This window comes from Megalobrama amblycephala, linkage group LG22 (assembly GCF_018812025.1).
Source record: "Megalobrama amblycephala isolate DHTTF-2021 linkage group LG22, ASM1881202v1, whole genome shotgun sequence".
Taxonomy (NCBI): Eukaryota; Metazoa; Chordata; class Actinopteri; order Cypriniformes; family Xenocyprididae; genus Megalobrama; species Megalobrama amblycephala.
Genome location: NC_063065.1, coordinates 14,311,792 through 14,327,148, shown reverse-complemented (window position 1 = coordinate 14,327,148; position 15,357 = coordinate 14,311,792). Strand labels below are relative to the sequence as shown.

The 15,357-nt window shown below is 37.3% G+C and overlaps 1 protein-coding gene across 1 annotated transcript in view; it reads left to right on the top strand.

Moving 5' to 3' along the window:
* The window catches only part of tnikb (TRAF2 and NCK interacting kinase b), a 75,951-nt gene that overhangs the window by 34,508 nt on the left and 26,086 nt on the right, over positions 1–15,357 (top strand). The window contains 15 exon segments of the mRNA XM_048175145.1: positions 377–433; positions 1,462–1,587; positions 3,475–3,585; positions 3,695–3,785; positions 5,211–5,341; positions 5,449–5,503; positions 6,665–6,743; positions 6,857–7,032; positions 9,086–9,152; positions 9,247–9,445; positions 10,413–10,529; positions 13,632–13,718; positions 14,099–14,131; positions 14,133–14,288; positions 15,146–15,356. Of these exon segments, the coding sequence (XP_048031102.1) occupies positions 377–433; positions 1,462–1,587; positions 3,475–3,585; positions 3,695–3,785; positions 5,211–5,341; positions 5,449–5,503; positions 6,665–6,743; positions 6,857–7,032; positions 9,086–9,152; positions 9,247–9,445; positions 10,413–10,529; positions 13,632–13,718; positions 14,099–14,131; positions 14,133–14,288; positions 15,146–15,356 (1,696 nt within the window).

The window sequence follows — 15,357 nt, the reverse complement described above, 5'->3', positions numbered from 1 at the left end:
CACATTTCTTCAGTTCCTCCATAACAGTGCAACAGTCCAGCTTGCGTAATGCTTTTGGAGGTTCATCCAATCCAAACGGAGTTGTCATCTGGTGGCATTGTGACACACACACACATTCACAAACATGAAATGGTACAGCCAAGATCCTGAGATCATTCACACAGGTTTTTGGGTCTGTTTCAATCATTTTAGGAAGTGAGTGTGTGTGTTTTTTTTTCTATGCTGTTACGTAATGATGGTGCCTGCCAGAGAGGCTTACGTCAGCCTATTCTTCTGCCACAGATAGATCTCATTACCACACGTTCAATAATGCTGGCATGATGTTCGTATGATACTCGTAAATGATATTTCCTCTCTCCTATCTTTCTCTCTTCAGGGACGCCATGTTAAGACGGGCCAGCTCGCTGCAATCAAGGTCATGGATGTCACAGGGGTAAGAGCGCAAGCAGGGCAGGCCGTAACAGTTTCCTATTTCTGTGTCGGTTTGACTTTTTCACACTTTCACACTTTCCTTTGTGCATGATGTAATTTAAACACGCACACAAACATTTATGGTGCCGTTCTTAGTGCCATTTGTACCTTTATTTCATTTTAAATTAGAAAACTTTCAAGGGCTGTAACCACCATAGACGTCATAGAATATGATTATATTGTGATATATTTTTGCAGTTTAAAATAACTCAATTTCAGCATCATTACTCCAGTTTTCAGTGTCACGTGATCCTTCAGAAATCATTCTAATATGCTGATTTGGTGCTCAAACTTTCCTTGTTATTATTATCAATGTTGAAAACAGTTGTGCTACTTAATATTTTTGTGGAAAGATGTCTTTGACACCTTTAATAAATTTAATGCATCCTTGCTGAATAAAAGTATTAATTTCTTTAATAACTTGCTGACCCTAAACTTTTGATATTAACATAAATTATATATATTATAATACCATATATTAAAATATTAGCTTTTTAATATTTTTTTATTCTATAACCCATTATTCTGATATTCTTAAGTTTTAAAATACTATTTATTTAATTAATAATAATAATGTGTAATATACAGAGATAACTATAAGTAAGCGATTTGTAGGTTGATTCTGTGAGGCATTGTGAATCCTTATTTTTGTCTGAGCATTCTAACCAGCCTGACATAGCAACACACTCAACCAATGGCATGAGTTTGGGGTGGGGCTATCTGTTTGGCTGGCGAATGACAGCTGGAGGGAGTGTTTGGGAAATCCTGTTTGAAAACAATCATTTTATCTCCAATTTTGTTGTTGCTAGTGGCACAGAATTGACACACTTCACCTTGAAAAATAAAAGTAATATAAGTTATATACTTTTACTGTTCACATTGTAAAACTAAAACACAAATGGGTCCATTTCCCGACAATGACTCGCTCATAAACCAAGATACACAATATTTTCCGGCTCTGTCTCAAGTGTTGTCTGTTTTATTTGACAGGATGAGGAGGAGGAGATCAAAGCTGAGATCAACATGCTGAAAAAATACTCCCACCATCGAAACATAGCCACCTACTATGGTGCCTTCATCAAGAAGAACCCACCTGGCATGGATGACCAGCTCTGGGTCAGTCTTCACGAAAAGAATCAGGGTTATTTAGTTTGTGATTGTGTAAACGTAGTGTAGTTTGTAGTGATGGTTTTTTTTTCCTTTTTTTTTCTTCTCAGTATTTTTAATTTTATGTGTTTTTTTTTGTAGGGTTTTTTTTAGATTTAATTTATTTTATTTTCCTCATCTTAAATTTCAAATTTCTGTTTTTTATTTCAAATTTAAATTTTTCAGATTGTAAATTTCATTTAAATTTTGAAAGGTTTGGATAACATACCAGAATAGAGCCAAAGCAAATGAGAGTTTGATAAAAACTTCTTCTTTTTTTTTTTTTTTAAGATTTATTTTTGCAGGTTTTTTTGAGATTGTATAGTGAAGACAGGAAGTGAAGTGGGTGAGAGAGGGAGACAGGATGGGGAAGGGTGTGCGAGCCGGGACTCGAACTCGCTACAGGTCGGAGTGCTGCCCACAAGGCTATTGGCCTAAGTAACATAATCATAAAATTTTCAGGATTACATTTTGATTACAGATTACGAAGACAATACATTTTTACTTTGGAATAACATAAACCAATAAGACCAGAAATCTTATAGCTTAAAGCTATATCCTCAAAATAGCTTTCTCAACACTGGAAAGGTAACACTTTCAAACAGTAGCTGATTTCTCACTCAGAAATGCAGTGTTCACACTCTTTACAGAGGTGCCCAGACCTTGTTGTTTTCACCTTCTTGCTTTGAATGCAGACTGCCAGCCTCATTTCCTCTGTGGTGAGCGTGGTCGTTCTCTTTGCCCAGCAACATAAAGATAAGTGACACACTGAAGACATTTACTTGCACTAGAGCCTCTGTCAGCACAAACAGCCTCCATTGGGGGTCTTTGTAAGAAGGATTTCCCTTAGAGAAAAAAAAAAAAACATTGCCAACTCAGCAGTCGTGACTTTGGAGAGTCCCAGAGGCCAAACATATTTAGACCCATCTGAGGGCTATCTCAAGAGAGCATTCAAAACCAATCAGTGTTTCAGAAATAACATCATATTCTGCTCATGAATTATATTTATTGACTTTTATTGTGCCCCAGGGGCCCCCAATGAGATTAGAGCTCTTTTTATGAATATCCTGGGTAAAAAAAAATATAAAGGCAAAGAAGTAAAAACACAACTGGGTTTAGAAGATTGCATGTCACTGCCACTTACTAAAACTCTATATTAACACAAAGGTAGGGTTGAAGGGGAAAAAAAGAAACTGCTTGGTTTGAATTTTTTATTGTGTCAAATCTTACTCTCTGGACTCTCTTCTCTGGAAAGAATTGTGAAATTCCTCTTTTTTTTTTAACCACTAATACTTTTTATTGTACCCTTCTGTCTTGTCATTTAAACTTCTTCAAAACTCGAAGTGGGAAAATGAAGTTGCCCTGGGACAGTTGTGTCACTTACAGATCTAGTTTCAGCTGAAAAGGTGAAATTCGTGAGTGTGAGTGTTGAATGTGGCGTCTAAATAAAATACAGGTTCTGCCACTTTTAAGCTGCTGTAGTTAAAAAATGGAACATTATAGATCTTTTTTGAAATCAAAATTTTTTTTTACTTTTAATTTTTGTTCCTCAAAGGCTGGATTGAACTCCTCAATGGTATTTGACACGCTTGCTTTAGGTCTTTAAATTTATTTTTAATATTATTTTTAAACGGCAACTTTTCATGTTACAGCTTCTTAAACCAGCAAATTGCTGGAGCTGATTAGCCAGCATTTCAACATCAGGTCCTATTCACACATGACCTCTAATGCTGTTAAATTTATGACAAAGTCTGTATGTGTGACAGCGCCAGTGTGGTTCTCCTCTAAATTATCATTGTGTCATTCATGTGGTTTGTTAGGTTTTATCCTAATTTAGTTGAGGTTGTGTGTCTGTAGTTGGTGATGGAGTTTTGTGGCGCTGGTTCAGTGACGGACCTGATAAAGAACACCAAAGGGAACTCTCTAAAGGAGGAGTGGACAGCGTACATCTGCAGAGAGATCCTCAGGGTGAGTTTGTGTGTATTATGGACCGCTTGAAAATGTCATTAGCTTCCAGATGTGTTATTTTTGATGACCTTCTCCAATTGAGTTTAACCTCTTCATCTGGTTTTGATAGGGTCTGACCCACTTGCATCAACATAAAGTCATCCATCGTGATATCAAAGGACAAAACGTTTTGCTCACAGAAAATGCGGAAGTCAAACTTGGTGAGTTCACACCCCTGAGTAGGGCTGCACAACGATTAATCGCGATTAATCATTTGCAAAATAAAAGTCTGTGTTACGCAATATATGTGTGTGTTCTGCGTATAATAATTATGTATATATAAATACATGCACATACATGTATATATTTAAGACAAAAATTATATTTATATATAAAATATTTATATTTATATGTAATATAAAATATATATAAATATGTATATTTATTTATACATGTATATATTTCTTAAATTTATACATGTGCATGTATTTATATATACATAATTATTATACATAGAACACACACATATATTGCGTAACACAGACTTTTATTTTGCAAACGATTAATCGCGATTAATCGTTGTGCAGCCCTACCCCTGAGGGCATTAACACAATGTACATTCTGCACTTATACTAATCACTATATGTACTCTACTGTCTAGTGTATGAATGTTAGAAATGTATTAGCTTACCACTGAGATAAAAACGCTAATCAAGCATTTACGTATTCAAATGTATTCATCAAAACCTTGATTAATTTGTCGTGAATTGTTGTCAAAAGTTTTAGGCCAGCAAGATTTTTGCTTTTGAAAAGTCTCTTATGCTCACCAAGGCTGCATTTGTTTGATCAAAAATACAGTGTAAACTTTAATAATATGAAATATTATTACCATTTAAAAGAACTGCGTTCTATTTAAATATTTTGTAAAATGTAATTCATTCCTGTGATGGTTAAGCTGCATTTTCAGCATCATTACTCCAGTCTTCAGTGTCACATGATCCCTCAGAAATCATTCTGATATGCTGATTTGCTGCTCAAGGAACATTTCTATTATTAATGTTGAAAACTGATAATAGTAGTTGTGCTGTCTAATATTTGTATGTTACAAAGTAAAAAAAAACATTTAAAAAAAATAAAATAAATAAATTTAATGCATTCTTGCTGAATAATTTCTTTAAAAAAATAAATAAAAAAATCTTACTGACCCTAAACATTTGAACAGTAGTGTATGTTTTCAAGTTTGATATCACCTGTTTTTTTTTAATTATATGAACTGATAATTTTATAATAATCTAGATATTCAGTGTAGATACATTGTATCTAACTACTTTGAATTATGAGAAGCTTGTCACTCCCTCAATGTTAGTTTATGTATGTGTGTTTTTATTGGTTGAATCTGTATGTTGAGGAACCTGTGACCCTCCTCTGGAGTTATTAGGGCTTGTCATTGAGTTGCTTCAGTTTGGGAGACAGTTCAGGCTGGTTGCTATGACAACGCTGCCTGCAGTGATGAGGGAAGAGTGGCACAGAGGCAGATGGCAGCATGCACTTCATCAAAGACCTCTCCGCTCGTTACTGCACGCAGACACATTAAGGCCAAATCTTCCCGGTGTTTGTGCGTGTGTGTGATTGCGTGTTTTCAACAGTTGATTTTGGTGTGAGTGCACAGTTGGACCGCACCGTCGGTAGGAGGAACACTTTTATTGGCACACCATATTGGATGGCTCCAGAGGTCATAGCCTGTGATGAGAACCCAGACGCCACATATGACTTCAAGGTATTTCAAGCGATTCTTAATTACGCTGTCACTTTCTTCTCACAGCACTTGATTGCTTTTGTGTGAGGGGCTTAAGGCACACGTCCTAAAACACCTTTTTGTTACAGAGTGATCTGTGGTCGCTGGGAATTACGGCTATTGAGATGGCAGAAGGAGCCCCTCGTAAGTTCAACACAATGTAATATGATGTTAAAGTGCCCCTAATATGCTATTTTAAAGGTTCTTAATTTTGTTACAATAGGTTTACATGCATCCAAGGTCAAAAAACACTTTTTCTCATAATATACATTGCAGCATCGCCTCTTTTCCCACAGTGTCTGAAATGGTTTGATAAAGGATTCAGTCTCTCTGAGAGCTGACTTTGCTCTGATTGGTCAGATGGCCCAGTGTATGTGAAGCATCTGTTTAGGGTCTGTCATGAACAGTAATGATGACGTCAGTTTGGACATCAGAAGGTCTGGACTCCATAGCAACCAAGGACCACCCAGAGGCCGTCTGACTGACATGTAAAGCTACCAATCACAGCTTGTGTTGTTCCACGTCATGTTTAGGGGCGTGAAAATACGTAACGTCGAAGTCCGTACAATAACAGACCGGTGTGTAAAACCATATTTTGGATGTATTTTACAGAGTCTATTCCACGAACTTTACATACTTCTCATAGTTTTGAAAATCCAGTGTTTAGTTTGATCCTGATAAGCGCTCATTGTCACAGTTGTAAACGTGACGGGCTTCTTTTTCCATGAGGGGGTTTGGCATCAGGCATCTTTGTTTCCAGGTGGACCGTTAAAGAACGCAACACACGTCTCCCGGAAATCCTGTACAATTCAACCAATCAGATGATTACTTCGAACCAATCAAATGACTACTCCGGAAGTGTTTCCAATTTTGTGTGCCATATGCATCAGATGTTCTGTGGGCGTGACTGTGCCTGAGACTAGTTTTACCTTATCAAACTCTTCCAAGCCTCCGCTACAACTACAGTGTTTGAGGGCGGGTCAAAGTAGACGTTCCCAGGCAGCTAATGTAGACCATAGTGTGGGCATTATGCAAATTTGTTACAAACCTCCGTAGGTTTGAGTAGGAAGTAAGACTGGAACTCATTTCAGGCAGTTCGGTTCTTTCTTTTGGGACACAATAACCCCATTTAGTGTTCAGTTTACAGAACTTTTACATTTACAAATAGCTATATTACACACTACATGAAAGGTAATATTTGGGAAAGCATAATGGCGGCACTTCAAACACATGATGGTGTATTTTATATGAAATTTAATATGAACACTGTGATCACTAAATGCACACACTTGTCTGTTTTCTCAGCGCTGTGTGATATGCATCCCATGCGCGCCCTTTTCCTCATTCCCAGAAACCCAGCGCCCCGTCTCAAGTCCAAGAAGTGGTGAGTCAAACATGCCTGAATGCCACATCATTTTGAATATACACTGCCTGTTGATAATAAAAAGGCTTGAGCATTAAAACAGAGGAAACTCAATGGTTTGTCATTCTCTGTAGGTCTAAAAAGTTCCAGTCGTTCATTGAAAGCTGTTTAGTGAAGAATCACAATCAGAGACCAAGCACTGAACAGCTCATCAAACATCCCTTCATCAAAGACCTCCCCAACGAGAGACAGGTCCGAATTCAGCTCAAAGACCACATTGACCGGACCAAAAAGAAGAGAGGAGAGAGGGGTGAGTTTACGATATTGATTTAATTGATTTTAATCAATCTTCATTTTAATGAACCGATATTGATTCTTAAATCCCAAGCTCAATCTTTTAGTCTATGCTGTTTTCTATTGAAGAACAGAACTTCACCAAACATTATTTGTAGTGCAACTCCCATCCAGTAAGCACAATAAGCTTTGTGCTTTGTTACTTTGGATATGATTCGAAAAGTCTCAGCTTGCTCAGCTTTTCAATTTTATCTTGAATTTCAAACACCACATCTCGTTTTGAAGTTCTTTAATGTGGCATGACAGATCGCTGTATCGCTCAGTTCAAGCGGCATGTGAACCGATCATCTCTTCTTTAGTTATACTGCAAGAAATAAACATGAATGAACAACAGAAAGTATGTTGAAAGAAACAGTACAACTTACTGAAATGTGTCATGTCTCATGTAATTAGTCAGTCAGAGTTTCAACTGTGGAAAGACATCAATAAAACAACTTCAATGTCCATAGCTCATTAGTTAGCTAGAAAACAAACTCTACAGAGGAGCGTTTTGCTAAATATATACACTATATTACATATATTATATATTTTTACCTGTAAGTGAAGAATATGAATATTTGTGTAAATGTGCATGTATATGTTTATAAAAAATATATTTATATTCACTGTTTAAATGTTTGTTTTTAAAAAATGACTCCAATTCATTGAAGTTTATATAAAACCTGCTTTAATGCAATTTAAAACGGCAATTTATTTACAACTCCATTTTTATTTGAGTGTTATATCAAAAAATAGTAACTTAATAATAGTTTGGAGTCTGTTGTTCAGTTTAACCATCAATATAGTAATGTACCAATTGTGGGTTCCCTATATAGTTTACAGCTTTAGTTGAAATGTTTTTTTTGTTTTCCTTAAAGGTGCAGTAAGCGATTTCTGAGATATTTGAAAATACCAAAACAAATGCCCCATACCCAAAAGCAACATGCCCCTATTTTGATAGCTCCGCCCCCATTCACAAACACCCTATGCAACACAGGCACCTCCCCCTCATGAGTGGACACGCCCCTTACTGCTGATTGGCTACAAGTTTGTTTTGATGCTTGTCTAATCCACTTTAAACGGCATTTCTCAGAAATTGCTTTCTGTACCTTTTAAGAAAAATTGGCATGTTCTGATATATAACCAAATGAATCAGTATCGAATAGAAATTGAAATCAAAATGAATCAAAACCCTGAGAATCAGAATCCAATCGATTGGTAGAACAATCGATTTCTGTAGAACATTAAGAATTATAACTATTTTTTTAACTCATATTTATTTTATTATTTGTCATTTTAAAATACATTTTATTTATTTATTTATTTTATTATTATTTAATATTATTATTACTATTATTAGTGAGCGTTGACTAATATTTAAAGGTACTAAAGAGGATCTTTTCGTCGACTGAGAAACCAAAGACTGTTAGTGAGTTTTTGAAATGAGCGCATGCGTAAGAACAACCCCCCTCCTTCACGGCTCATTTCGAGGGAACGCCTCCCAAAACTCGTGCATGAGTATTGGAACACGAGTGTTTACCACCGGCATTCGCTGTGTCGTGTTAGTGGATTCATTATGTCAGACTGCAGTTGTTACTCCTGTCTCCTGACAAAAACATTGCATGCGGCGCCTGTAGAGTGTGGAAAGTTACTGGAGCGCGCATCCGCGCACGTCTCGCATAAGGAATGTCACGGCAGTGATTGACAAGCCAGAGGGCCAATCGTTTACGCGATGATCGCGTAAACGATTGGCTGATGTTTTTAAGGCCCTACCTCGTGCACAGATGATGTATATTAATATTATTCCTTTCAGTGCACCTAATAAATAGTCTTTTATCAGTTAGTAAAGACAGTTTCAAGTAATATTGCAAAAATGTATAAAACAAAACATCCTCTTTAGCACCTTTAACAAAAAACTTTGTTTTATGCAAATTTTTGGATATGGATATTTTAGAATATGTGACTGTTTTATTCCTTTCAGCCTTCTCTTACAAGTTTTATTCCTAAAACATGCATCTTATTTTTTTCAGACGAGACAGAATACGAGTACAGTGGAAGTGAAGAGGAGGAGGAAGAGCGAGACATAGGAGAGCCGAGGTACATAGACCTTTTACGCTCACACACATAAGCATGTATATGTGGGTATAGTGAATTTACTTAACTTCTTGATTATTTAATGTCTTCCTTACAGCTCCATCATAAACATCCCTGGTGAGTCGACCTTGAGGCGGGACTTCCTGCGTCTGCAGTTGGCCAATAAGGAGCGCTCCGAAGCCCTGAGAAGACAACAGCTAGAACAGCAGCAGAACGAGGAACACAAGCGCCAACTACTGGCCGAGAGACAGAAGCGCATTGAGGAACAAAAAGAGCAAAGGAGGAGACTAGAGGAGGTAAGACGAGAGGGACGTGAAATACGGTTTAAAGACTGGGGGTTTGCAGCCATGTTTCTAAAATCTTCAGCATTATAGTGATATTATACATCCTTAACTAGTGGTGAGTTTTTTGTACCCTGATTTTACATTAAACATCAAGTTATGACCCAACACAAAACCAAAGTTTTGTAAATGCATTGGAATTTATTAATAATGTCATAAACAACATGCAGAATTATTAACAACAACAACAGCTGACATGAATCAAACATGTTATTAGCATTCACCATATTTCCAGGTGACCGATGAACAACAACAAAAATATAGGAAGTATTTTCTTCTGCTATCCTGCGTGATTATATGCTTAGTTGAATTTTATTATTTGCATTTAGCATTGTTTTTCCTTGCAACCATATCAGAACAAACAGATAATATGCTTTGCTATCATTTCGGTCACACTCAGACACGTACTTCCTGTATTCTATTTTGTGTGTGTAATGGCTCATGAGATGACTGCCACTTTTTAATGTCCCTGGGAGACACTGAGCTATGATCAGTCCACAGGAAGGTTACCCGACATCTTAAGAATACTTCAAACGGGAGACAAAGAAAGACGAAGATCACTGAGCCGGTAGAGTTATGTGATGTAGAGTTTTCTCAGTAGGGGAGGGAGCAGAGAACCTGTGGGGATGAATCAGGTGGCCCGGCTGGGCGTCAACCTCTCATTCAGCACATCTATCTCCCGCTGGTCCACTGTCAGGCCACCTCGTTTCAGCACAGCTCCTGTCAGCAGCCCCTGCTGGGGAAAGACCGTTCAGCATGGCTGCCTGCTCCAAATACATTGTCCTTTACACCGCCACCTAGTGGTAAAAGAAAGAATTGCATATGCTATTGTGAATCAAGGCCGAAAGTTGGAGTCAGCACTGAGATTTATATATAGGAATGGGAGGTTCGTTAATGAGGACTTGTGTTTATAATCTCACAGCAACAGCGACGGGAGAGAGAGCTCCGAAAACAGCAGGAGAGAGAGCAGAGGAGGCGATATGAAGAGATGGAGCAGCTCCGCAGAGAGGAGGAGAGGAGGCATGCTGAGAGGGAGCAGGTACATATGTACACACATCCACAGTCATACATGGCTTATTGTGGTTGACCAATATTTTTTGGTTGATAATTAATAAAATAGAAAGAGGGCAAGAAATGATTTGGAAAAATATTTCAGGACTGAAAATGTACAATTGTTCAGGCTGTTATATATATATGTATATAGATCTATCACTACAAACTAACCCATAATCCATTATGCAAAAAGAGATAGGGGTGCTAAACCATGCCAGAACTGACAACTGCACACATATGAACAGGAAGAGAAGAGATGAAGTGGCATGGCAGCTTCACACACTCGCACTCCACGCTAACACCACGCTAACAAACTCCCAATGATTCACCACTACAGAGATGTACTTTCTGTTCATAAATGGCACACATTGATAGGTTGATCACTATATTTAATTTTTATGACAGATACCAATTAGTATTCAAGTGTTCAATAACTGATATTTTATTTTATGCTTTTTTTCCAGCGTTTTCTTTCATTTTTAATGATCCCAGATTAAATATCAAGTTATTACAAACTCAGAATCAAAGTTGTTTATCACAAAATGTCCTTAAAAACAGTAAAATTGACCATTAAAATTAGTGCTGTCAATTAATCGCATCCAAAATAAGTTTGTTTACATAATATATATGTGTGTACTCTGTAAATTTTTATGTAAATACACACATGCATGTATATATTTAACAAAAATGTATTATTTACATATAATATAAATTATATATATTATGTATATATTTCTTAAATGTGTATTTATATATACATAATAAATAATCACAGTACACACATATATTATGTAAACAAATTTTTATTTTGTATGTGATTAATTGCGATTAATATTATTAATTGATTATAATTAGTGCAGATATGCAGAATAACTGATATGCAGAACCAATTTTTAATTGTTTTCTTTCTGCTTGATGTTTGATAGCCATGATAACCAAATAATCATTATTGAAATGCATTTTCCATGAGAAAAAGATTTTATATTTAGGGCGAAATAAGGTGGGGCAAAAAATATTTTTGGTCTGTCTCTCCACGTAAACATACACACACGTTACTGCTAGGAATACATGAGGGCATATGCAAATTTTTTTGAAAGTAGACGTGCATGACGACAGCAAATCTGTCCATGCACTCTGTTTTTAAACCCTCTGTTAATCATATGTAATCAGACATGCACTTTGTTCTCAACTGTAACTGTCTGCCTCGGTCCCTTATTTAAAGCGTTCTCTCCAGTCTATGACTCATTTCCTTCAGGGAGGGAAATGTTCTGCTGGCTGGTATGCATATTTAAAGCACTCACCCACCCTTTTAAATGCAGTTGGGCTGCTTGAGCCCTGTTCAGTAGTGAACGAGGAAGTCTCACGGGCCGTGTGTGAGAGTCTGTGTAGAGGCAAATAAGAATGACTGAGCAATAAATGACAATGAAGATTCACCAGCTCTCATTCATGCCAAAAGTTAAGCATTATAAGAGATTTAGCAGTTCTGTAACTTAATTTTAATTACACATGCCCCTTTCCCCAAACTCCGCCCTTCAAATATCATGTCGAAACCACTGTAACGAGAGATTAAGCGGGAAAGCAACAGCTGCTCGTGAAGTTGATCTCACTGTTAGTTTGCTAAGCATATATGGACTGCCTTGTGAATTTGCGTAATGATTAAACTGACAAAAAGCACCTCAAAGTCCCGCACTCACTTTTATTTTTTATTTTTTGCAGTTTAATGAGCCTCAGAGACAGTTGTGTTATTTTGGGATAACTAATTCAGTAATATCTGCCAGGAAATAGATATTCCCAACATTCTCCAAAAAACAAGGCTTCAAGTGCCTTTAAAGCAACAAAGCACTGCATTTTCTTTGCTGTCATGAAGCATTTCATAGTTTTGTTGCTAATGACAGTAAAAGTGTCCTCCACAATGCCTCAGTTTAGGGACAATTCAGATGTCTCCATTTTCAAAATCTTTTCCTAGACATCCTTTCAATAAGGGAATGTCTTGCAAATGGGGCCTTTCTTTTAACATGCCTTTTTCTTTCCATATACCTTTTTGTAAAGACTTTCTGCTTGTTTTTTCTGCCCAAGTGCACTGCCACAAACCTGTTTTACTCTATAATACTGTAATTTAATATATGTACACTACTGTTAAAAAGTTTGAGTCTCTTATGCTCACCAAAGCTGCATTTATTGATCAAAAATACAATAAAAAAATAGTACTATTGAATATTATATTATATTATATTATACTACTATATTAAAATGTAATTTATTCCTGTGATGACAAAGCTGAATTTTCAGTGTCATCACTCCAGTCTTCAGTGTCACATGATCCTTCAGAAATCATTTTAATATGCTGATTTGGTTATTATATCAAATTGTTGAAGACAGTAATAATTTTGTGGAAACCGTGATACAATTCTTTCAGGATACTGAATTGAAAGTTCAAGAGAACGCCATTTATTTGAAATTGAAATCTTAGTATCATTATAAAATTCTTATCACTTTTGATCAATTTAATGCAGCCTTGCTGATTAAAGTTATTAATTTCCTTCAAAAACATTTTTTGAAATGTACTGTAAATGTATGTTAGCACTCTACAGATCTATCACCTGCAGTAGATGATAAAATATCATCTAAATCTAAAAATGATTGTAACTTACTGCAAAAGGTATTATTAGAGATTTATATTCCCATTGACATCCCATGGCATCTCCATCTGTTATGCACCCACTGTTTCTGTCAGTTTAACAGAAGTGGTTTTATTCCAAAGCACCGTTTTCTTTGGTGTGACATTCCCCTGGAGCAGTCTGGGGTTAATTGACCTGCTCTGGAAAATTAGGATCAGGGTACTAACTCCCCAGTGCATAGATGGCTCATTCCATGGTTTAAACCAATGACTTCTGGGTAGTGAGCTCATCACACACAAGGTCACATGGGATCTATGCAGGGCAGCAAGTTATTATCAGGGTCTCTTACCTTCGGATTTGCTTGATTAATCTTTCATTGTTTCACTTTTAAACTCTTTGAAGGCCCTGTCATCTCTTTTTCATCTCTTTCTTTCTCGCTCTCGTTCTGATGTGCTGCGCTATGGGGTTAGGAATATATCCGTCGGCAGTTAGAAGAAGAGCAAAGGCAGCTGGAGATTCTTCAACAGCAGCTTCTCCAAGAACAAGCTCTTCTGCTGGTAAACTAACGTTTCAACTATCACCTTTAAAGTACTTGCACTTCCTTTCTTTTCATCTTCTGCACTTATGGCATCTGTTGGTCCCCAGTGCACTCAGAGAGAGTATCGATTGTGCGAATTGATCTGGGGTGTTTGGGGTTTGTGGCAGCTCTTTGTTATTGCTCAGTTCTCTGGGATATTAGACTCAGGATCCACGGCTATCGGGCCATCGGTGGGATTAGCTTATAGATCTGTTGAGACCTCTGATAGCCTCCAGTTATTTTTAGGAGTACAAAAGTCTCACCCTGTTAGCATTATTTTGTCTCATGTGGAGGACGTGCTTCATATGTCCCTCAAATCTGGCCTTTTTCACCTCATTCTCGTTCTCCTGTTTTGTCTAGGAATATAAACGGAAGCAGCTGGAGGAGCAGCGGTCAGGCTGAACGGTTGCAGCGGCAGCTGCAGCAGGAGAGGGCCTACCTGGTGTCGCTGCAGCAACAGCAACAAGAGCCACGGCCTGCTGACAAAAAACAACTGTACCACTACAAAGACTCTGTCAACCCTAGTGACAAACCGGCCTGGGCCAAAGAGGTACAAATGCATCTGGTTAGGACTCTTACTTTATTAGTACTATCTAGGGTTGTGTGAAAATTGATGTTTTCTGATTAATCGCAATCTTCTTTTTAATGATCCGAATATTGTGTCATAAAATGCTGAATGTGAGTTTGCAATTAAAAGAAAATATACCACTGAAATAATGGCAAGACATGTCTTTCTGTTTAGTTGTCTTTGTGGACTTCATGCAAAAACTACAAAGCAATTCACGATCAAACGGATCTTATGAGCCAGTTCTTTTTAGTGACTCAAAAACATACATCACATGACTGTAGGCCAATTCACTAAACAAATGACATTTTTTTGGGAGCTGGTTCTGAATCAAAAACATACACAGGTTTAGTATAGCCCAATTCATGAGATATTAATGAATTAGTTCTTTTACTGGTTTGAATCTGAAACACTGCCCTGTATAATTTACAGCATTAAAAGAGAGACAGTGTCTTTTATAAGTAAGCAAAATGAACATTATAACTGAAATATATCCAAATGAATCCGAATTGAATACATTTTTTTATTAGCACTGCATCGAGAGCTTATGAATCCGAAACAAACTGAACCAGGAATCTGTATCGATACCCAGCCCTAGTGCTCTTTATCAAGATTCAACAGTCATTGATTATAGATGACATCGGACATTACGTCATTTGTTCTTACTAATCACTTCATTTAATCCACTTAATCCATGTATCTTGCTTCCTGTGAATAATTTTTCCATTGGTTTCAGAATCCACTGGATGCTTTTTGGTTATCGTGCTCTGAAGCGGCCTCCTTGCATCCTCAGTTTTGTGGGTCATAATCTGAACGGTTTTATTGTGCTTATCTGAACACAGGTGATGGAGAGAGCTAAGAGTAACTCCCCTCGAATCCCTCCCAAGAAGCACCATTCGTTTAACGGTCCTGGAGAAAAACGTGTCGGCCACCTCCTCCCTCTTGACCTGAACCCCTCTAATCAGCCCACAAGGCCCCCCTCCTACCCAGCAGCCTCCCACTCGAGAGAGATGGAGCTGGTCGAGCCTCAGCTCAGGATAGTCAGTGGGCCGAA